At 37.3% G+C, this 24410-nt stretch overlaps 3 protein-coding genes across 3 annotated transcripts; all 3 read left to right on the forward strand.

Moving 5' to 3' along the window:
• On the forward strand, positions 1-2586 carry LOC128532247 (uncharacterized). The gene is made up of 6 exons (XM_053506488.1): positions 1-110; positions 439-774; positions 927-1262; positions 1693-1800; positions 2304-2347; positions 2455-2586. Exons 1-6 carry the CDS (start codon positions 38-40, stop codon positions 2584-2586), a joined length of 1029 nt encoding a protein of 342 aa, XP_053362463.1. The 5' UTR covers positions 1-37.
• A 5075-nt stretch (positions 2587-7661) lies between these two features.
• Positions 7662-10163, forward strand: LOC128531806 (uncharacterized). Its single transcript, XM_053505955.1, has 6 exons — positions 7662-7731; positions 8063-8401; positions 8556-8891; positions 9239-9337; positions 9896-9939; positions 10032-10163. Exons 1-6 carry the CDS (start codon positions 7686-7688, stop codon positions 10161-10163), a joined length of 996 nt encoding a protein of 331 aa, XP_053361930.1. The 5' UTR covers positions 7662-7685.
• Positions 10164-16661: 6498 nt separating this feature from the next.
• LOC128532288 (uncharacterized) lies at positions 16662-19316 on the forward strand. Its single transcript, XM_053506537.1, has 6 exons — positions 16662-16749; positions 17082-17426; positions 17581-17916; positions 18363-18470; positions 19042-19085; positions 19185-19316. The coding sequence occupies exons 1-6, from the start codon at positions 16677-16679 to the stop codon at positions 19314-19316; spliced, it is 1038 nt and encodes a 345-aa protein (XP_053362512.1). The 5' UTR covers positions 16662-16676.
• Positions 19317-24410: the final 5094 nt, after the last annotated feature.

Below are 24410 nucleotides of genomic sequence, written 5' to 3' on the forward strand. Positions count from 1 at the left end.
GCCAGTTTGACCATCTGACAGTGTAGTAAGAGGAGGCATGCTGTACACACTCCTCAGACTGAAGATGCTCACACTGATGTGGATTATAGCAATGCTTTGTGATAAATCTGGTAAGTGTGCAGGTCTTTTTTTATCATATGTAGTATATCTTGCTGTAATAAGGATCATTGTTCAGGCTAAAAAAAAAAGCTCTGGTTGAAAAGAGCATCCAGAATATAATAGTATTATTATACTGAACTGCAAATTTAGTAGGTGATTATTTATCGCTGGGAAAAGTAAACACTACTTTCAAACACTGCTGGGACATCTCTCTCGAAATTATTAGCCGAAATTTTTAAAGGAATAAAACATTATATTAATACACCAAATGTGTATTTGTATGATAGTGGAATAAATTTTTATAAACATTTATTTGTTTCCTGCTTTTACTCCAAACAGCAGATTCAACAGATGCAAAAAATCAACCAAACCCAGTGATCACTGCTCGTATCGGTGATAATGTGATTCTGCACTGTTTTCGACCAAGAGAGAACACAGATGACATCGCTTGGTACAAGGAAAAAGTAGGACACAAGCCTCGTGTAATGGTCAGAGTTCTACAGGAACCAAAATATGAAGATGAGTTCAATTCTTCAAGATTCAGCATCGAGAAAGAAAAAATGAGCTGCCATTTAAAAATCTCTAATGTGCAACCGTCTGATGAAGCCATGTATTACTGTGGATTTAGAGAGTTTTTTACAAGGTTTAGAAATGGAACATTTTTATCGGTAACAGGTGAGAATTTCACATCCATAACTAAACTATTTTATTTTCATAAACATAACATTTTAGACTGTGTTTTCAGGTGCATTTGTTCCTATCATTATAATAGTCTCAGATTTAGGGTGGAAAAAAAGCTCTTCCACTATTTATATTGCGCTAAACAGGTGATGGAGATGTAAAAGTGTCAGTATCACAGAGCAGTGTGTTGGACTCGGTTCCTGCAGGAGCGTCAGTGACTCTGCAGTGCTCGGTTCTCTCTGAGAGCAGAGCAGCAGAACTCCAAGTGCTCTGGTTCAGAGCTGCTCCACCACAATCCCATCCTCAAATCATTTACACTCATCACAACAGCAGCCATCAGTGTGAGAGCGGCTCTTCTACACACACCTGTGTGTACAACTTCTCCAAGAACATCCTCAGCCTCAATGATACTGGGACTTACTACTGCGCTGTGGCCGCGTGTGGGAAGATCATTTTTGGAAACGGGACACGAGTACAACTGGGTAATTATTATTTTTTTTAAATAAAGTAAAATGTGTTTTTTTATTTGGCTGATAAATCATATGAGGACATCTGATATGTTCTGCCACAATTTTAATTGCATAATTACAATATATTTTTATTTTTAAAAACTACATCTGAATTTGACATTTATTATTATTATTATTATTTATTTACTTATTAAGTAAATTTATCATACAAAAACCTAAAAGCAACAATGTGTCTAATGAAAGTGTGTTTTCCAATAAATGTCTTAATATAAGATTTTCAAAACTGTTGCAATTTGTTTGCATTCAAACAGACGAATGGTGCATAATGTGTGATAATTTATGTAATTAATTTGCAGTTGTAAGAGTTTTAAACACTAATAGAATTATTATTGTGTTGTTTTATTTCTTGCAGCAATATTGTGATTATTTTCTTGTATAACAGAGAGTTCTGTGGATCCTGTAGTGATCTGCCTCGCTCTAGCTTTGGGAATGTGTGTCATCGTGATCTTTGCATTGATGTTTGTTGTAACTCGTAAAGACAGAAACATGAGTAAGTCTGCATTATTACTATGATTTAAGTTATTTATTACTATAGGCTATTATAATAGTAGATTATTTCCACTGAAATTGACACTGGATCAGACGTTTATTAGATCACTGATCACTTATTAGATATTCTGATCTGGTGTGAAGCAAAGTTACTGTTAGAACCATAAAGTCAATTTTTTTCCAGTAACTGAATATCCTAAAGTGCTTTTGCAATAAATATATTTTTCGTATATTATATACTGACATCAACAATGACAATAATCATAATTTTTACCTAAAAGTTAGATGCAATTATATGAAACATTGTTACCATAGAAACAATTACAGATTAAAGCAAGCACATCAATTAACACCTGTGATTTGTAGATGCGCTACTGTTGAAAAGGTTGTTATAAGAAATTAATCAACACTTGCTCGACATTTGAAGTAAAATAGTCTATGTTTTACTATAGAGATGCACTGTGATTACATAGATTTTTAAATATTACATTCTTTTTTCTGTAGTGAGACGCAAGCAAGGTTCTGTGATAGACAAGACCCTCAATCAGGTAGATATATAACATACGTATATAAGGTTTCTCTACATTAAAATATTTATGCTAAAAGTGTAATAACTATACAGTATATTCTAATGATTTCAAATCTTTATTTACAGGATGGTGACAGTATGGAGATGAATTACGCTGCCTTACATTTCATTGAGAGGGGAACCAAAAGAGGAAGAACAAAGAAACACCAATCGCAAGATGTTATATATTCTGATGTGCGAAATCCTACTGTAACTTAAGTAAAGCTCAGTAAACCGATATAGTGCCAATAGTTCCGTTATTAGATTTCATTTTTACTGTAGATATGATTCTGATGGTAATTGGTAAGGCTGAATTTTGATTGATAATGAAAATCTTAAAATCATTAAAACACTGAAATATTGGTTCTGTCGAGGAGTAATAGGGGAAACAAATTTAAAGACATTGTGGGGGGGAAAATAATCAATATTCCCCTTCCTCTCATGCTGTTTTAAGCAAAAACATGAAAAAATAACATTCCCTGTTATTACATTGCCTGACACTTTTGCATTGGTCAGCGTTTAAACAAGCCTATTAGATTTCCTTCATATGTGACCTCATATAAGACGATACTCTCTCTCAGCTGTGCTCAGCTCTTTTGTTCTCAGGTCAACAGTAGTTCATTTACATCAACAGAAAAAGGGTGTGTTCCAAAGAGGAGTGAATCATAGAGAGTTTAAAAGATAAAGATCATCTGAGGAGTATGTCAAGGGGAGCATTAACACACTTTTTGCATACTAACACACTTGTTTTAAAAAAAATCCTAAAACATGAGACCTTTAAACATCCTGTCTAATATTGTGTAGCCACCAAAGAAGCTCAGACCTAGTGAGGCATGGTCTCCACAAAGCCTCTAAAGTTGTGCTATGGTAACTGGCATGAAGAACCTAGGAGTAGATCCTTCACGCCCTTTAAGTTGTGAGGTGGGGCCTCCGTGGATTGTATGTCATTGTCTGGCACATCCTACAGATGTTTGATCAAATTGAAATCTGATTTGGAGAAATTTGAAAACCAAGTCATCACCTTATACTCCATACTAAGTTTCTTAAACAATTTCTAAACAGATTTTGCAGTGTGTCACATCACATTATCCTGCTAAAAATTGGCCCCTGCCATTAGGTGTTTAGGTAAAAAATGTTTAGGCAGAGGGAAGTTCCAAAGTAACATCCACATGGTTGCCAGGACCCAAGATTTCCCAACCAAACATTGCCCAGAGTATCACACCACCAGCTCTTTTTCCCATAGGGGAATCCTATGGGATACAGGGGTCACCATAGGCACTATATCTGGTCTATGGTTACTTAGCTCCATACACAAAAAGCTGTAATCAACTGTTTTTATTATAAATATCATTGTAACCCACATCAATCTTTTAACAATTTGCGCTACAGTAACTATTCTGTGAGATCAGATGAGACAGGCTAGCCTTTGCTCCACATGAGCTTCAATAATCCTTTGGGCTGTCCATGGCCTTGTCACTATTTTCCTGGTCATCCTTTCTTGGATGATTTTTGGAAGGTCCTCCTGTTTTGAGATATTCTGACTCAGTCACCTACAGTAACCATCGCAATGTCACCCTTGTTAATGTCATATCCTTACCTTCACCTCAAAGAACTGACTGCTCACCAGTGGTGTCAAAATTATTCACATTCATTACTTGAGTAGAAGTATAGATACTAAGGTTTAAAAAGACTTCTTTAGAAGTTTCAACTCAAGCTTTTTACCCAAGTAAAAGTGTAAAAGTACTTGTTTCAAAACTACTTCAAGTATAAAAGTAAAAGTAACGGAAGGGGGAAAAACGCATTAAGGATAAAAGTTTAGACTGTGCCACGGACCTAATAAAAAAAAGATAAATGTGTTGTCGTTTTTTTGTGGTATTTTTTAATGGCCATAGTGATTTGGGATACTGTATATGGCAGTTGAAAAAGAATGCATTTTAGTACAATTCAAATACATTAAAGAACCATATATGTGTACTACTGTATATATATATATATATATATATATATATATATATGCAAAAAATGCATTAATCTCCTTTGAACAGTTGATATTGAGATGTTTCTGCTACTTCTGCTCTGTAAAGACTTTATAACGCCTCTAATCTTAGGTGCTGTTAATTGGTCATTTTTCAGGCTGATAACTCTAAATGAACTTCTCATCTGCGGCAGAGGTTGGTTTTGGTCTCGCCCTCCTGGGATGGCCTTCATGAGAGCCAGTTTCATTATGGTGCTTGAAGGATTTTGCAAATGCACTTGACAATACCGTTCTTGCAAGGACTATCACAGAAAGGCTGACCTCTGTGTCTTAAAATACCAACTTACTGTTGTTTTTCTTGTTGTTACGTAATTACCTAATCCCATATGTGTTATTTTATAGTTTTGAAATCCCCAGTATTGTTGTAGAATGTAGAAAATAAATCACTAAACAAAGAAATTTGCAAGTGTCCTAAAACTTTTGAATGGTAGTATGTATATATATATATATATATATATATACATATATCAGTGATAAGGCCAACGATAACTGTGTCATCATCAAACTTGATGATGGTGGTGGAGTTGGTAGTGGCCACTCAGTCACAAGTCTACAATGAATACAGCAGCGGACTCAGAACACAACCCTGGGGGGTTCCAGTGCTGAGGGTGAGAGAGGCTGAGACATTGCCACCCATCATTACTGCTTGTGGTCTGCCAGTCAGGACATTGGAGATCCACCGACACAGAGATGGCCTGAGTCCCAGGTGTTCCAGCTTTTTGGAGTGTGGATGGAATTATGGTATTACAGTAAATGCTAAACTGTAGTTGACAGAGCATTTTCACATAATTCCCTCTCCTCATGTACAGGTGAGTGAGAGATGACATTATCAGTTGAACGGTTTGGACGGTAAACTGTAACGGATCAAGTGTGTCAGGTAGTGAAGAGATAATGAAGTCTCTGACCAGCTGCTCAAAGCACTTCAACATTACTGGAGTCAGAGCCACGGGGCGATAATCGTTGAGAGTAGCAGGATGGGGTTTCTTTGGGACAGGAACAAATATGGACTCCTGAAAGCATGTAGGGATTACCGACTGGGATAGTAAAGGGTTGAGTATCTCTGTGAACACGGATGCTAACTGGTCTAACTGGTTTTATCCATCCACCACTTCTGATTGGGAAAAATTCTGATGGTGTTTTTTTGTCAGGAATCTGCTAGGGTATACTGCTAGTTTCCCAATGAATCTCACAACCGCTTCCGTAAAAACACGCTGATATCATCAGACCTGCACCATAAGATGTCCCAGTCTGCCTAATTCAGTGCTTCCTGTAAAGCAGCCCCCAATTGGTCCGTCCAGCGCGTGACCTCCCCCTGAACTGGGGCTTCCTGTTTAAGCCTTTGTTTATATTTTGGCAAGAGGAAGATGGCGACGTGGTTGGATTTCCCAAACAGGTGGATTGTGCCTTGAAGTCATCCTTGTCTGTGGTGTAGCAATTGTCCAGTGTCCTTTCACCCCTGGTGGGGCAAGTGATATGCTGATAAAAGTTTGGTGCTCCGCATTTGAGGTTGGCGTAAAACTGGTGCGAGATGTGTAAGATTAACTCCTGAGGAAGGTAAAAAGGATGACATTTGATGGTTACTAGCTCCTGGTTGAGTGTGCAGGAGCGTATAAGAGGAACAATGCTTGCGCTGTTGCCCTTGACTTCCCTGATTCCAAAATTCTGTCCATGCGGTGAACTGAGAAGAACCAGGCCGTCTGGATGGCGTGGTCCGGCATCGCTGGGTTCAACAATGTCTCGGTGAAGCAGCGGAGATGATGTCTCTCTGGTCCCGAATGTCTCTCTGGAACTTTACTCTGGCTCTGAGGTCATCAAACTTGTTCTCCAGTGATTTCATTTTTTTATTTAAATTTCAAATTTTTTGGTGCTCAAAATATGCATCACAACCGCTAACTTGACACTTTAGTACATGTGATAAAGGGATGATGGCACACAGAAGCAGTCTGCATTTTTTGTTTGGTGCAGGTGAATATTTTAAGTTTGGCTTTTTATTTAATAAATATGAGAAGGACTCAAATAGACATTAAGTATTTTATTTTAAAGTAACCTTCAACTCAGCATCTTTTTTTTGCAGAAATAAGATTTAATTTTCTCTGTAGCAGTTCATTGATTTCATAAGTGCAACATAAAGGTTTACATAAAGGTAAAAATAATAATAATAAAAAAATAAAATAAATTATATATATATATATATATATATATATATATATATTTATATATGCAGTGTTATCTTAATTTTAGATGTCAAAAGGGTTTTGTGGCTCCTGTTTTCTTTTCTGTGGGTAATGAGTCCAAATCGCTTTTCAAGTGTTTAAGGTTGCCAACCCCTGGTCTAAGGTAATCTGGAAAGTTCCTCGTATTTAAGGTCAAAGGGTCCTTTCCTATCTGAAACGGCTTGGTATGTGAGCAATGAAGAAGGTGTGAACAGAAGGGAACGTAATAGGAAAGTAGAGGGGAGAGAGCTGTGTTAGGAAGATATTTTAATAGAGAGATTAGAGAGTTAAGGTGTAACAACCAGACAGAGTAAGGGGAGTCCTTAAGCGTGGCTTTCTTGATGGACGTGCAAAGCAGTATTGATTTTTCTTGGAGTAGATGACTGAGCAGCATGAAAAATAGGAGACATAAAAGCATTAAAATTCAGCCATAATGTTAATTTAATCAAACCATTAATAACAATTATATATTTATTATTATATAAATAACAATTATTCTATTTTCAGTATTATGCCATTGACAATATGACAATGTATACAAAAAAATTTAACACTACAGTATTATACAAAAAAAGTCTAATGAAAAGGAAAATTTAAATTTTAACAATTTGGATAAAAAGTTACAAAAATGTAATTTCCTGAGCTGTCAGTCTATTAGGTTCTTTGATCTTAAAATTGCAATTTTGCAATTTTAGTAAAAAAAAAAATACAGCTTAGATTTACTTTTACTTTACTTTTTAATTTACTAAACAGCCTGATGAGCGCACACACACACACACACACACACACACACACACAAAAGATGGATGTGCACCTAATTTCTTAATTTTTATTTTTTATATTATTTTTGAAGAGTTTCATGGGGGGCTTTTTTGTTTTGTTTGTTTTTTTTTTAGGTAGGAGGGGCCACATTCAGTTATCTACTGATGTTATCTCTCGAGCCTAGATCGTGTGTGGAAAATCCTGTGGTTTCACGTCATAACCCTTGTGCACAAAGTGAGATGTGGCCAGTTTGACCATCTGACAGTGTAGTAAGAGGAGGCATGCTGCACACACTCCTCAGACTGAAGATGCTCACACTGATGTGGATTATAGCAATGCTTTGTGATAAATCTGGTAAGTGTGCAGATATTTTTTTAAATCGTATGTAGTATATCTTGCTGTAATCAGGATCATTGTTCAGGCTAAAAATAGAACTGGTTAAAAAGAGCATCTAGAATATAATAGTATTATTATACTGAACCGCAAATTTATTAGCTGATTATTTATTGCTGGGAAAAAATTAACACTACTTTCAAACACTGCTGGAACATCTCTCTCAAAATTATTAACTAGACTTTATTTAAAGGAATAAAACATTATATTAATACCTCCAAGTAAATCTATATGTATGATAGTGCAATAAATTTCGTACATTTGTTTGTTTCCTGTTTTTACTCCAAAACAGCAGATTCAACAGATGCAAAGAATCAACCAAACTCAGTGATCACTGCTCGCACCGGTGATAATGTGATTCTTCACTGTTTTCGTCCGAGAGAGGAGAACACCGATGACATCGTTTGGTACAAACAAGAAGTAGGACACAAGCTTCGTGTAATGGTCACAGTTCAACAGGAACCTAAATACAAAGATGAGTTCAATTCTTCAAGATTCAGCATCGAGAAAGAAAAAATGAGCTGCCATTTAAAAATCTTTAATGTGCAACTGTCTGATGAAGCCATGTATTACTGTGGATTTAGAGAGTTTTTTACATGGTTTGGAAATGGAACATTTTTATCAGTAACAGGTGAGAATTTCACATCCATAGCAAAACTATTTCATTTTCATAAACATAATATTTAAAACTGTGTTTTCGGGTGTATTTGTTTCCATCATTATAATGGTCTTAGATTTAGGAGAAGAAAAAAAAGCTCTTCCACCATCTATATTGCACTAAACAGGTGATGAAGATATTAAAGTCTCAGTGTTCCAGAGCGGTGTGTTGGACTCGGTTCCTGCAGGAGCGTCAGTGACTCTGCAGTGCTCGGTTCTCTCTGAGAGCAGAGCAGCAGAACTCCAAGTGCTCTGGTTCAGAGCTGCTCCACCACAATCCCATCCTCAAATCATTTACACTCATCACAACAGCAGCCATCAGTGTGAGAGCGGCTCTTCTACACACACCTGTGTGTACAACTTCTCCAAGAACATCCTCAGCCTCAGTGATACTGGGACTTACTACTGCGCTGTGGCCGCGTGTGGGAAGATCATTTTTGGGAACGGGACACGGGTACAACTGGGTAACTTTTTTTTTTTAATAAAGGAAAATATGTATTCATTTTTTGGCTGATAACTTTTATGAGGACATCTGATAAGTTTTGCCACTTTTTTTCTTATTTTGAAGCCTGAATGCAACTATGTACCTCATGTAAGCAATGTTATTTTCCAGCAAGCATCTCAATATCAAGATTTCTACGTGTTGAAATTTGTTTGCATTCAAACTGAAAAATGTGTAATCATTTATTTAATTCATTTGTTATTCATTTGCGATTGTAAGAGTTTTGAACACTAATACGTTTATCATAGTGGTGTTGTTTTATTTTTTGTAGCAGGATTGATATATTGATTTTTTTTTTCTGTATAACAGAGAGATCTGTGAGTCCTGTAGTGATCTGCCTCACTTTAGCTTTGGCAGTGTGTGTCATCGTGATCCTTGCATTGATAAACTATATATATAGAAACACGAGTAAGTCTGCATTATTACTATGATTTAAGTTATTTATTATTGCTATAGGTTATTATGATAGTAGATTATTCCCACTGAAATATAATATCAGGTATATTAGAGTCTATTCGATCACTGATCACTTATTAGATATTCTGATCTGATGTGAAGCAGAGTTACTGGTAGGGCCTTAAAGTTGATTCATGTTCCAATAACCGTATATCCTAAAGTGCTTCTGCAATAAATATATTTTCATTTATTATATGCTGACATCAAAAGTTTAACAATGACATGACAATTATCATAATTTTTACTTAACAGTTACATACAAGTATATGAAACATTGTTACCATAGAAACAAATACCGATTAGAGCAAGCACATCAATTTACACCTGTGATTTGTAGATGCGCTACTGTCGAAAAGTTTGTTATAGGAAATTAATTAACACTTGCTAGACATCAAAAGTAAAATAAAATATGACTGTTGATGATAAGTATGTTTCACTTTGGAGATGCATTATGATTAAATAGATTGCAAAATATATAATATTTTAAATATTGCATTCTCTTTTCTGTAGTGAGATTCAAACGAGGTTCTGTGATAGACAAGACCCTCAATCAGGTAAATATATAAAATACATATATAAGGTTTATTCTTCTAAAAGTGTAATAACTATACAGTATATTCTTATCATTTCGAATCTATATCTACAGGATTGTGACAATTTGGAGATGAATTACGCTGCCTTAAATTTCACTGAGAGAGGAACCAAAAGAGGAAGAACAAAGAAACACCAATCGCAAGATGTTATATATTCTGATGTGCGAAATCCTACTGTAAATTAAATTTGCTCAGTAAACCGATATAGTGCCAATAGTTGTGTTAACAGATTTCATTTTTACTGTGGATATGCTTTTGATAATAATTGTTAAACCTGAATAGGAGAGAACAATTAAAGACATTGTTAACAGTGTGGGGGAAATTTTCAATATTCCCCTTCCTTTCATGCTGTTTTATAATTATTATTAGTATCGCAATGTGGGAAAAAAAATAAATTCGTAAGTCACCCTGAGTAAAGCTACTGTAGATATAGGCAGATATTCGTCACACCAGGCCACCATGTTCACTTGCTCCGTGGTAAAATTCTGGTGCTCATATGCCAATTGTAAGTGCTTCTAAGTGTGAATAGGGGTCAGCATAGGCACCATAACATGTCTGTCGCTACTCAGCCCCATACACAGTGTGATGTGATGAACTGTTTGCTTATAAACAACATTGTAGCCACCAACACTTTTTAGATATCTGTGAGATCAGACCAGATGGGCTAGCCTTTGCTCCCCATGTGCATGGGATTTTCATGGCCTTGTCACTGCTTCCCTGGTCAATTCAATTCAATTCTATTTTTTTCATGTAGCTCTTTTAACAATGGCTATTGTCTCAAAGCAGCTTTACAAAATGAAAGATTTTTTTAAATAAAATGTATGGAAATGTGGATGTGTGAGAAAAATGTGTCTAGAGGATAATGAGATAATTGAATGAAAGATGAATAAATTTCCTCTGATGAGCAAGCCAAGGGTGACGGCGACAGTGGCAAGGAAAAACTCCCTAAGATGGCAATAGGAAGAAACCTTGAGAGGAACCAGACTCAATCAGGGAACCTATCCTCATTTGGGTGATAACAGGTAGAAATGATATAACATCATGTGTGTTATGCGGCTGAAGGTTGAATATAACAGAAGTTCTTTAAATTAACATGAAGTCCAGTTCAGCAGAGGGATTAGTCAGTAGGTGCAGAGGGCAGATGGGGTCTGGATCGCTGGAAGCACAGGCACGGCATGTGTAGATCCAAACCATCACGAAGCAGAATCCAGCTGGAGCTGGTCCGTTTTTGAATGCCTCAGGATCCTCGCAGGGTTGGCCTTTGTCCAATGAAGCTGGCATAATCTCCAGATGAAGCTTGTTTATTGAGGATGCAGGACAACCACCTAGTAATGCATTACAATAGTCCAGTCTGGAGGTCATGAATGCATGAACTAGCTTTTCTGCATCAGATACGGATAAGATGCTCCTAAGCTTGGCAGTATTTTTAAGATGGAAAAAGGCTGTTGGTCATGATTTCTTAAATTAATTTTGGAAGGTCCTCCCTACATGACCTGCTGTTTTGAGATTATCTGACCTAGTCATCTAGCCATAGCATTAACCCTTGTTAAATTTAATCACACCCTTAAAATTGCCTATTTTTCCTGCTTTAGAGCACATCACCTTTAAGAACTGACTGTTCGCTTGCTGCATTATACAGCCAGGGCTTTACATTTCGGAACAAGGATAGGTTTTTTTAGCATTTGGTCCCTGTACACTACCACATTGAATTTGAAACGAAACACCCAAGATGTGAGGCAAGACATTCAGCTTAAATTTAAGGGGTTTGACAAACGTGTGGCATTAACCATTCACATATTACAGGCATTTTCATACACACACATTTGGGTTCATAAATAATTGAACAAATGGCTGACAAGCAGTTGCATGTCAAGGTGTGGCCTGTTCTCTCATTACCCCAGGACTAATCAAGCTGTGCCAAATTCTTTCTACTGCTGAAACTATCAATCATGATAGAGGCAGTATTATGACATAAGTATGTTTGGCTGCCATTTATAACCATGTCACTGGTGTTTGTTGATTGTAAAAGTAGAAGGATGAATTCTGAATTGTATAGGGCTATACTGTCTGGCAAAATTCAACCAAATTCTGCAAAAATGAAAGGATGCTCTTTCCTATTGCAGCTGCATAATAAACCTAAACATTAAGCGATTATTATCCAAGGGTTTTGCACATCAAAGAAATTGAATATTTTTTTTACTGTCAAACCAGTCACCTGATTTCAACCCAACAGACCATGCTTTCAATGATTTTCATCCAGGTATTAAAGGCACATTTTATGTTTATTATGTTAGTTGGTTTCATTATTTATAAGGCCCCAAAGAGTGAGTTGGTGTGGGTGAAAATCACTGTAATTCCTGAATGGTTTAGTCAAATCTCATGCAATAAAGCTAAAAGTCAATGTAATGTGGTGGGGTACAGAAGCCAAATGCTAAACAAAACTTATCTTTGTTCCAAAATTTATGGAACTGACTACTGTATATATCCCACCATTCGATAGGTGCCATTTAAAAAAAAAATCTGTTATTTATTTCATTGGTCTATGAACATGAATACAAATATAATATAAATAGGATGTGCCATAATCAGGTTTGTTGTTGCTGTTGTTATTGTTGTCCTTTATAACCAAAAAATGCAATTAAAAATTAAGAATTTAAGAAAATTTTGCCAGTTCCTCTGTATTTGTCTAAAGTTCATTTTGAGCCATGAATAAAATCAATGCGTTGAGTAGAAGAGACGTTATGAGCAGATTTGTGTCAGATTATGTCACAGCAGCCAGCACTTTTGGACAAATACAGTACAGCACTTTTTCCTTTGAGGTGGGCAGGGCTATACGCATCAGTCAACAGAGCCAATCTACGTTAGAGTTTACTGTAAAAACACAGAGTACGTGGAACACACAGAAACGACTGTAATGCATATACAAAGTGCTCAAATTTTAATATAGTACAAACAAATGTGTGACACAGCATTTCTCCAAAAAAAGAAAAGTACACTGTGAAAACTTAATCTTCAAAGATTCAATGACAGATCAAAGTATGTTTATTCTTTCTGTGTGAAGTTTAAAACCAGTTTTTCTCATATGTTGTGAAACTGTGGTGGTAATAAAAAGCAATAATGAAGAGTTACTTTGAGATTAACACAGGTTGTCAGGGCAAACATATCGTCTCGAGTTACTTTCCTGTAACCCTGTTCCCTGAAAAAGCAGGACCGAGATGCTGCGTGAAAATGCTATGGGAACATTTTTCTGTGTTGCGGGTTGTGAAGCATGTGTGTCTTAAACACGCCCAATCTTGTCGTATATAACCTCGGTCAGGTGACGTCATCTGATGAAGCGCACCTGCAGATTATAAATAGTGAATCGAAAACATTCCTCAGATCAATATTGTCTGAAAGGACATCCAGTCGCTTTTTCTGGGAACAGGGTTACAGCAAAGTAACCCGAGACGTTCCCTTTCAAAAGCTACACTCGATGCTGCGTGAAAACGCTATGGGAATGAGAATACCAACGCCACCTCACTGCAAGTGTCTGGACCCCCAAGGTTGTGTAGCGTGTGCACACAAAGACCAAGTAGGTTTCAGAGCTAGCTCTGGGAGGCTGACTCGAGGACTTGTGAGCCCGGAATAGCATGAACCAAACTATAGAAATTTCACAAATGTGTGCGGAGAGGACCAACCTGCCGCATCACACACTTGCTGCAGGGGAACACCTCTTGCCAGCGCAATAAATAAGGCAATCCCCCTGGTCGAATGAGCCCTAGTTCCTAGAGGCGAAGTGTGACCACATGCCTCGTAGGCTAGGGCAATAGCATCTCTCACCCGACGTGACAGCGTTTGGCATTAAAGGCTGCTCTGACTTTTGCCACTAGCTAGTGCACTGGACGTAAATCTGAAGAGTGGGTACTGAAGACAGTAAGTGAAACCTTTCCTGCTCCGAAGCTGTAAAAAGTGGAGGGAAAATAGTTCAGGTGAGAATAGCTCTGACTGCTCAGGACAGGAAGCCTGCAGATCTCCAATTATCTTGAAAGAAGTAACTATAAGAAAAGTCATCTTAAGGGTCAGAAGCCAGACAGGTGCTGACTCTCGTGATTTGGAAGGGGTGTCAACCAGACCCCATCGGCCAGAACATGACAAGCCGAAATAGCGGCTACGTACATTTTGAGGGTACTAGGGCATAAGCCTGTGGACAACCTTTCTTGCAGAACTCCAGCACTTAAACAATTTGGCAGTGGACTAGGTCTACATGTTTCGCCATGCACCACTTTCAAATACCCTCACCTTGAGGGCATAAGTTCTTCTAGTGTGTGAAGGTTCCAGGGCTCCCAACTTCATGTGCCCTGGAATGTAAATTGCCTTAAGGATAATATGGATATGGATTCGACACGCGCAGGAGACACCTGTACCTGTGCCCGCATTGTGATCGAATCCTACGTGACACCCAAATATGTTGTGTTCTGAGAAGGAAAGAGAACGCTTTTATGGCGTTCCTCAATCCTAAGGAACGGAGATGAGCTAGGATGACATCCTAATGTCAAAGCGCTAGCTCCTAAGACTGAGCCAGAATTAGCCAGACGTCTAAGACGTCAGACGTCTGAGCTAGACCAAATGGAAGGAAGGGGCAAATGTCTTAGCGGTTAGACGAGGGGGGGGGGGGGTGTTAGATGTTCGGCATCCTGAAACATGGCAGGAAAAGACTGAAAAACTAACATTTTTTGGAGACCGGTGTTCTTGGTGAGTCCGTAACACTAGTGGTGGCGGAGCAAGAACACCAACCTCCTGGGGGTGCCAGGAAGAACACTTCATTCTTGAGAGGAATTCTACGCGCCCCTACCCGGGGGGAGCCACCCCCACGGTCCTATGAGAATGAGCCTCAGGACCACTTCTTCGTGAAGAAGACAGTATGTAAGTCCGACTTGTTTAAGGCAGATTGCGAAGCATGGCATGCCGCACCCCAGTTACGAGGGGGTGCCTGCTCAAAACATTCTCTTTCTGCGCTTCATGCCTTGCGAGAGTCAGACCCGGTCGGGACTGGGTGGTCGAGAGTCCCGACTCTTGAGCACGGCGGGGACGGAATTTCCCGAAGGCTTGTCCATATAATTTCGCCTCCCGAACCTAGTGGCAACGTTAACGGCAAAGTAGGCCAGGTAATCGCCAAACAGGCCGGAGGGCGAGATGGGGGGATCAAGGAGAAACGCACGATTCTTATTCTTGATTCTTGTCAGATTTAGCCACAGGTAACTCCGCGGAACACCATCGCAGCCATAAAAACAGCCGATAGCACAGGCCGTCTGCTTTGTTGCACGAAGAGACAGGTCTGTGGCTTGGCATAATTCCAGAAACGCCATTGAAGAGCCCCGCCAGTGCTCAAGTCTTTCAGCAGGTCAGCCTGGTAAGCCTGTAAAACCGCCATGGTGTGCAGTAGAGCACCAGCCTGGATCTAAATGTTGAGCGCTTCGGGAAAAATCCCGCTTCCGCGACCAAATACGATATGCGATCGATAAATTGCATGCATTAGTAACTCCTCCATACCATCCGGAAGCGATGAGTATGTCTTTCCTATTTATTCACAAGAAGCGCTGATGGGCGCTTGAGAAGTGGATGGAAAACTTTCTCATACCGTCTCGTGCGTGTCTGCCAGATTGCACTGTTTGACCCCAGGAATGCGCCACAACTCGCGGTTCTCTTTAAGACTGCAAGCCGTGTGCAAAGCACTCAAAACAAAGGTGTGGAGATTGCGCTCCAAAAGAGATCTATCACGCAGAGGTACAGATCTCCTAACAAACTCCACCATATCGGTGAGTTAATACTTTTAAATTCGCTTGCACACATCACACGCAAACACGATACGGTCCTGAAGACAAAAAGATCTGAGAAATGTTTCCGGTTAACTCCTATTTATAACCTGCAGGTGTGCTTCATCAGATGACGTCACCTGACCAAGTTATATATGCCAAGATTTGGCGTCTTTGATACACACATGTTTCACAACCGGCAACACAGAAAGATGTTCCCAAAGCGTTTTCACGCAGCATCGAGTGTAGCTTTTGTAAGGAAACTACATCTCTAAGAACACATTTTTAGGCACTAAAATAAAAAAAAAATGTAAAAGTTGTAATGAACATTTATGCGGCAGATTTAATTATCTACTTTAAATAGGGAGTGTATTTGGGTGATGACAAAAAAAGTACAGCTCATTGTAAACAAGGTGTAAGACCTTTAAGATTTTATTTCTTTGTATTAATAAGTTAGACAGAGTGGGCAGACAGGGTTTCAACCTGAAATAACAATATCATTAATTAAATTAAAGCTGTTTATTTTTATTATTGTTATATCAGATTATTTTTAGCTTTAACATTTCAACTATTTCTACAAACCCTTTATCTGTCAATGAAATGTCCTTCAGCTAGTTTGATATAAAAAAACTTAAGTTTATTCAGCAGGTCAAGAAACACAAAAAAGGATGTGCACTTCATTTTCTTCTTTTATTCATAATATTACTTTTTATAATAGAAGGTTCAGTTAATTTTTTTTTTGCCAAGTTTAGAAAAGTGAAATGAGGGGCCACAGTGAGTTATCTACTGATGTTATCTTTCTAGTCTAGATCGTATGTGGAAAATCCTGTGGTTTTACATCATAACCCTTGTGCACAAAGTGAGATGTGGCCAGTTTGACCATCTGACAGTGTAGTAAGAGGAGGCATGCTGCACACACTCCTCAGACTGAAGGTGCTCACACTGATGTGGATTATAGCAATGCTTTTTGATGAATTTGGTAAGTGTGAATTGATTTATTGTTTTTTTATTGTATATACTGTTCTGTATGTTGATGTAATAAGGATCATTGTGCAGGATGAAAAATTAACTGTTAACTGAAAAGTTCATCTACGGTCTTATAGTATTGTATACTGAACTACACATTTATTAGCTCATTATTTACTGCTGGAACAGTATTTAAACACTGCTGGGAAATTTGTCAAAATTGGTATTAGGGATTTTAAAGTAATACAACATGTCATTATTATCCCAAAAGTAAATCTATATGTTTTATAAGTGGAGTAAATTTAGGTTACGTTTGTTTATGTTTTCTGCGTTTATTTCAAACAGCAGATTCTATAAAGGTAATTGATGTAAATCAACCAAACCCGGTGATCACTGCAGCTGTTGGTGAAAATGTGATTTTGGAATGCTTTCGACTAGGAGAGGACAACACCGATGCCATGTTTTGGTACAAGCAAAAAGTAGGTCACAGGCCTCGTGTAATGGTCACGGTTCAACAGGAATCAAATTACGAAGATGAGTTCAAGTCACCAAGATTCAGCATCGAGAAAGAAAAATCGAGCTGCCATTTAAAAATCTCTAATGTGGAGCCATCAGATGAAGCCATGTATTACTGTGGATTTAGACAGTTTTTTACAAAGTTTGGAAATGGAACATTTTTAGCAGTGACAGGTGAGGATTTCAGTTAAATAGCTAAACTATTTTTTTTTTTTATTATAAAAATGAGATGGTTTATTGTGTTTTAAAGTGTATACAGTTTATTCCATAATGGTGTGGGATACAAAGAAAACAAAAGCTCTTCCACTGTCTATATTACACTGAACAGGTGATAAAGATGTAAAAGTGTCAGTATCACAGAGCGGCGGGTTGGACTCGGTTCCTGCAGGAGCATCAGTGACTCTCCAGTGCTCGGTTCTCTCTGAGAGCAGAGCAGCAGAACTCCAAGTGCTCTGGTTCAGAGCTGCTCCACCACAATCCCATCCTCAAATCATTTACACTCATCACAACAGCAGCCATCAGTGTGAGAGCGGCTCTTCTACACACACCTGTGTGTACAACTTCTCCAAGAACATCCTCAGCCTCAATGATACTGGGACTTACTACTGCGCTGTGGCCGCGTGTGGGAAGATCATTTTTGGAAATGGGACACGAGTACAACTGGGTAAAATTAACTGATCTATTTTTTTTTTTTTTAATAAAGTAAAGTATGTATTAATAATTTGACTGATATATTGTATCAGGACATTTAATAAGTTATGCAACAATGGAGTATAATTATAATTGAAATTTTATTTTATGTTAATTTAATATTCTTACTTATTTTCAAAGACCAGAATGTAACTACGTATGTAACTTATGTAAGAGTGAAAAAAATGTTATTCCCAGTACGCATCTAAATGTCAAGATTTCTACATCTAAAACCATTTACAACATTTTTAATTTACTTGCAGTTGAATTGAAAAATAGTGCACAATGTGTGATGATTTATCGAATTAATTTGCAGTTGTAAAAGGTTCCAACACTATTAGGATTATCACAGTGTTGTTCTTGTTTTATTTATTGTAACAACATTGATATTGTGATTTTCCTATTTTTTCTGTGTGAAAGAGAGCTCTGTGGATCCTGTAGTGATCTGCGTCGCTCTAGCTTTGGGAGTGTGTGTCATCGTGATCTTTGCATTCATATTTTTTGTAACCCGAAAAGACAAAATCAGGGGTAAGTCTGCATTAAGAATATAATTTAGGTTATAAATTGCTATAGGCTATTATGATAGTAGATTATTTCCACTTAAATATACACTGGATTATGGTTTATTAGATGACTGTATCTACAAAAATGGTAATTATAAACAGTACACCATATTCAGCTCTTTTTTTTTTATATTCTAAACTGAACTTTTTAGATATTTTGATTTTCTATGGTTTTATGGTTAGAACCTTAAAGTCAATTATTTCCCAAAAATTGCATAAATATACATAAATTAAATGTTTTTGCAATGAATAGATTTTTCATTTATTATGTACAGACATAAACAATGATCGTATTTTTATTTGTTAACAGTTACATATCATTGCATAAAACATTGATACCATGAAACAATTATCCATTGGAACAAACACACTGACATGAATGTGTGAAACTTTTGGCTGAACTACTGTCGAAAAGAGTGTTAATTAATACTTGCTAGACATAAAATGTGATTGTTGATAAAAAAATATATGTTTAACTATAGAGGTGCACTGTGATTTTTTTTTTAATTATTATTATTACATTCTCTTTTCTATAGTGAAGCACAAACCAGGTTCTATGGTAGACGAGACCCTCAATCAGGTAAATATATAACATACTTATATAAGGACTGTCTTAAAATATTTACTCTACAAAAAATAGAAACTCTACATTTTAATAATTTTATACCCATTTCTACAGGACTGTGACAATATGGAGTTGAATTACGCTGCCTTAAATTTCAGTGAAAGGAGAACCAAAAGAGGAAGAACAAAGAAACAACAACCTCAAGATGTTATATATTCAGATGTGCAACGCCGTACTTCAACTTAAAATTGTATCTACTGCCTGATCAGTGTCATAAATTCTGTTAGGAGGTTTCATATTTACTGCATACAGTGGTGTGAAAAACTATTTGCCCCCTTTCTGATTTCTTATTCTTTTGCATGTTTGTCACAAAAAATGTTTCTGATCATCAAACACATTTAACTATTAGTCAAAGATAACACAAGTAAACACAAAATGCAGTTTTTAAATAATGGTTTTTATTATTTAGGGAGAAAAAAAATCCAAACCTACATGGCCCTGTGTGAAAAAGTAATTGCCCCCTGAACCTAATAACTGGTTGGGCCACCCTTAGCAGCAATAACTGCAATCAAGCGTTTGCAATAACTTGCAACGAGTCTTTTACAGCGCTCTGGAGGAATTTTGGCCCACTCATCTTTGCAGAATTGTTGTAATTCAGCTTTATTTGAGGGTTTTCTAGCATAAACCGCCTTTTTAAGGTCATGCCACAACGTCACAATAGGATTCAGGTCAGGACTTTGACTAGGCCACTCCAAAGTCTTCATTTTGTTTTTCTTTAGCCATTCAGAGGTGGATTTGCTGGTGTGTTTTGGGTCATTGTTCTGCTGCAGCACCCAAGATCGCTTCAGCTTGAGTTGACGAACAGATGGCCGGACATTCTCCTTCAAGATTTTTTGGTAGACAGTAGAATTCATGGTTCCATCTATCACAGCAAGCCTTCCAGGTCCTGAAGCAGCAAAACAACCCCAGACCATCACACTACCACCCCCATATTTTACTGTTGGTATGATGTACTTTTTCTGAAATGCTGTGTTACTTTTACGCCAAATGTAACAGGACATGCACCTTCCAAAAAGTTAAACATTTGTCTCGTCGGTCCACAAGGTATTTTCCCAAAAGTCTTGGCAATCATTGAGATGTTTTTTAGCAAAATTGAGACAAGCCTTAATGTTCTTTTTGCTTAAAAGTGGTTTGCGCCTTAGAAATCTGCCATGCAGGCCGTTTTTGCCCAGTCTCTTTCTTATGGTGGAGTCGTGAACACTGACCTTAATTGAGGCAAGTGAGGCCTGCAGTTCTTTAGATGTTGTCCTGCGGTCTTTTGTGGCCTCTCGGATGAGTTGTCTCTGCGCTCTTGGGGTAATTTTGGTCGGCCGGCCACTCCTGGGAAGGTTCACCACTGTTCCATGTTTTTGCCATTTGTGGATAATGGCTCTCACTATGGTTCGCTGGAGTCCCAAAGCTTTAGAAATGGCTTTATAACCTTTACCAGACTGATAGATCTCAATTACTTTTGTTCTCATTTGTTCCTGAATTTCTTTGGATCTTGGCATGATGTCTAGCTTTTGGTCTACTTCTCTGTGTCAGGTAGCTCCTATTTAAGTGATGTCTTGATTGAAACAGGTGTGGCAGTAATCAGGCCTGGGGGTGACTACAGAAATTGAACTCAGGTGTGATAAACCACAATTAAGTTATTTTTTAACAAGGGGGGCAATCACTTTTTCACACAAGGCCATGTAGATTTGGAGTTTTTTTTTCTTCCTTAATAACGTAAACCTTCATTTAAAAACTGCATTTTGTGTTCAATTATGTTATCTTTGACTAATAGTTAATGGTTTCGAGAAGGGGGCAAATAGTTTTTTACACCACTGTCTACTGTGGTCTTAAAGGAATTAAAACACAACATAAGGTAAAAATTTACAACATTGTTAAAAAAAAGAATGTATAAAAAACTGCTCCAGCATTTGTGTTTTGTGTTTTTAGTGTTTCTTCGGGCATAGCAATACATACATGGATAAATAAAGATACAGTAGTGTGAAGAATTAGTATTCCTAATGTATAAGGATGTATATGTATGCCTATGTGTTTTTGTGTTAAAAAAAAAAAAAAAATCTCAGTGTATTGGGCAAATACGACCTTAGACAAACAACATGTATAATTTCTCACTGTGCCATTATTTATTACGGACGGACGGACAGACACATGCATACATACATACATACATATATATATACATACATACATACTTACTAACTTTGCAGTCTGCATTTTAACCAAGCTTTAGCTGTCAAACAGATTTGCTTCTTAAATATTGTGGTTTACAAAATAAATGGACAGACAGATAGATGGACAGACATGGACATTCTCGGTGAGGCTGAAGGGTCTGAGATGTAGCTGTTGCTTCTTTTTGTATTTCTTTGTGCATTGCATGGTCTGACCTTGGTGAATGTGCTGACTCCTGGCAAAATTGTCAACTGTATTAAATGAATAGTGAATAATCTTTCATCCTGTAAATTGAAGAACCTAGCAGCAGATCCTTCAAGTTCTATAAATTGCAAGGTGCGGCTTCAGTGCATTGTATTTCTTTGTCTGGCGCAACGTACAGGTGTTTAATGAGATTGAGATCCTGGAAATCATCTTATACTTTATATTATGTTTCTTAAAGTATTTCTGAACAGGTTTTGCAGTGTGCCAGGGCACATGCCATTAGTTTACTGCCATAATAGGTCACTGCCATTAGTTGTTTAGGTAAACAATGTTTAGACAGAGCGAAGTGTCAAAGCAACATCCACATGAATGCCGAGACCCAAGATTTTTCAGCAGAACATTGCCCAGAGTGTCACACTGCCCCATCAGTCACCATAACAGGTCTGTGGCTACTCAGCCCCAAACACAGTGTGATGTGAGGAAACTGTTTGCTTATAAACCGCATTGTAGTCAGCATCACTTTTCAGCTATTCGTGTTACAGTAGCACCTCTGTGAGATCAGACCAGATGGGCTAGCCTGTACTCCCCATGTGCACTGGATGTCCATTTCTTGAATGAATTTTGGAAGGTCCTTCCTACATGACCTGCTGTTTTGAGATTATCTGACCTAGTCATCTAGCCATAGCAAAGTTACCCTTGTTAAATTTATTCAGACCCTCAAAATTGCCTATTTTTCCTGCTTTAGATCACATCACCTTTAAGAACTGACTGTTGACTTGCTGCATTATACAGATAGGTTTTTACATTTCGGAACAAGTTGGCATTTGGTCTCTACCAGATTGAATTAGAAATGAAACACCACATTACACTACCACATTGAATTAGAAATGAAACACCAAAGATGTAAGGCAAGACATTTAGCTTTAATTTAAGGGGTTTGACAAACGTGTGGCATTGACCATTTACAAATTACAGGCATTTTTATACACACACATTTGGGTTCATAAATAATGGAACAAATGGCTGACAAGCAGTTGCATGTCCAGGTGTGGCCTGTTCTTTCATTACCCAAGGACTAATCAAGCAGATAAAATGTCTGGAGGTGGTTCTGAGTATAACATTTGCATTTGGTAGTTATTTACTTAAATTCTTAACATGAGGTCCAAAGAGGTGTCTATGCAAGTGAAGGTGGCTATCATTAGGCTGGAAAAAGAAAATAAACCCATCAAAAGATATTGATGACAAAAGTAGAAAGATGAATTCTGAATTGTTTAGGGCTACACTGTCTGGCAAAATTCAGCCAAATGCTGCAAAACTGAAAGGATGCTTCTTCCTATTGCAGCTACATAATGACCCAAAACATAAAGCGAACGTTATCCAGGAGTTTCGTACATCAAAGAAATTGGATATTCTTCGCTGTTGAGTCAGTCTCCTGATCTCAACCCAACAGACTATGCTTTCAATAATATTCATCCAGGTATTAAAGGCAAATTTTATGTTTATTATGTTAGTTGGTTTCATTATTTATGAGGCCCCAAAGAGTGAGGTGGTTTGTGTGAAAATTGCTGTAATTCCTGGATGGTTTAGTCAAATCCCATGCAATAAAGCTGAAAGTCAATGTGGTGGAGTACAGAAGCCAAATGCAAACAAAAATGTATCCTTGTTTCAAAATTTATGAAACTTACTACTGTATAACCCACCGCTCGATAGGTGCTACAGTATTTTAACAAAAAAAAAATCTGTGTTATTTATTTCACCGGTCGATGAACCTGAATACAAATACAATATAAAGAGGATGTGCAATAATCAGGTTTGTTGTTGTTGCTGTTGTTATTGTTAAACTATATAACAAAAAACGCTATTAAAAATGAAGAATTTAATAAAACTTTGCCAGTCTTTCTGTATTTGTCTGAAGTTCACTTTGCATTTGAATAAAATTAACGCGTTGAGTAAAAGAGACGGTATGAGCAGTTTTGTGTCAGATTATGTCACAGCAGCCAGCACTTGTAGACAAATATAGCACTTTTTCCCTGAAGGTGGGCGTGGCTATATGCATCTTTTTCCAATCAACGTAATGGTTTGCCGTACATACACAAAGTATGTGGAACACACAGAAACAATCGTAATGCATGTACAAAATGCTCAAATTCTAATGAAACAAAAACAAATGTGTGAAGAAAAAAAAAGTACACTATGAAAACTGAATCTTCAAAGGTGAATGGACAGATCAAAGTATGTACATTCTTATTGGGTGAAGTTTAAAATCAGTTTTTCTTATACGTTGTGAAACTGTGGCACTAATAAAAAGCAGTAATGTGAAAAGTTTCTTTGAGATTAACACGGGTTGTCAGGGCAAACATATCCACAGCAGTTTAAAGTGAAGGCGTGTAAAACACCCGAACTGACAACACATTTGTATGCACTAAAATAAAAATATTATGTAAAAGTTATGAACATTTATGCGGCAGATTTTATAATCTACTTAAAATAGGGAGTGTATTTGGCTGATGACAAAAGAAGTGCAACAGGGTGTAAGACCTTTAAGATTTTATTTCTTTGTATTAATAAGTTAGGCGTTTGGCCATACAGAAAGACAGGCAGACAGGGATTCAACCTAAAATAACAATATTATTAATTACATTAAAGCTGATTATTTTTATTATTGGTATATCAGATTATCTTTAGCTTTAACCTTTTAACTATTTCTACAAACCCTTTATCTGTAATGACATGTCCTTCAGCTAGTTTGACATAAAACGTTAGTTTATTCAGCAGGTGAAGAAACACAAAAAAAGGATGTGCACCTCATTTTCTTTTTTTATTCATAATATTACTTTTTATAATAGGAGGTTCAGGGTTTTTTTTTAGCAAGGTTTAGTTAAGTGAAATGAGGGGCCACAGTGAGTTATCTACTGA

The sequence above is a fragment of the Clarias gariepinus genome, chromosome 10, assembly GCF_024256425.1.
Source record: "Clarias gariepinus isolate MV-2021 ecotype Netherlands chromosome 10, CGAR_prim_01v2, whole genome shotgun sequence".
Classification (NCBI taxonomy): Eukaryota; Metazoa; Chordata; class Actinopteri; order Siluriformes; family Clariidae; genus Clarias; species Clarias gariepinus.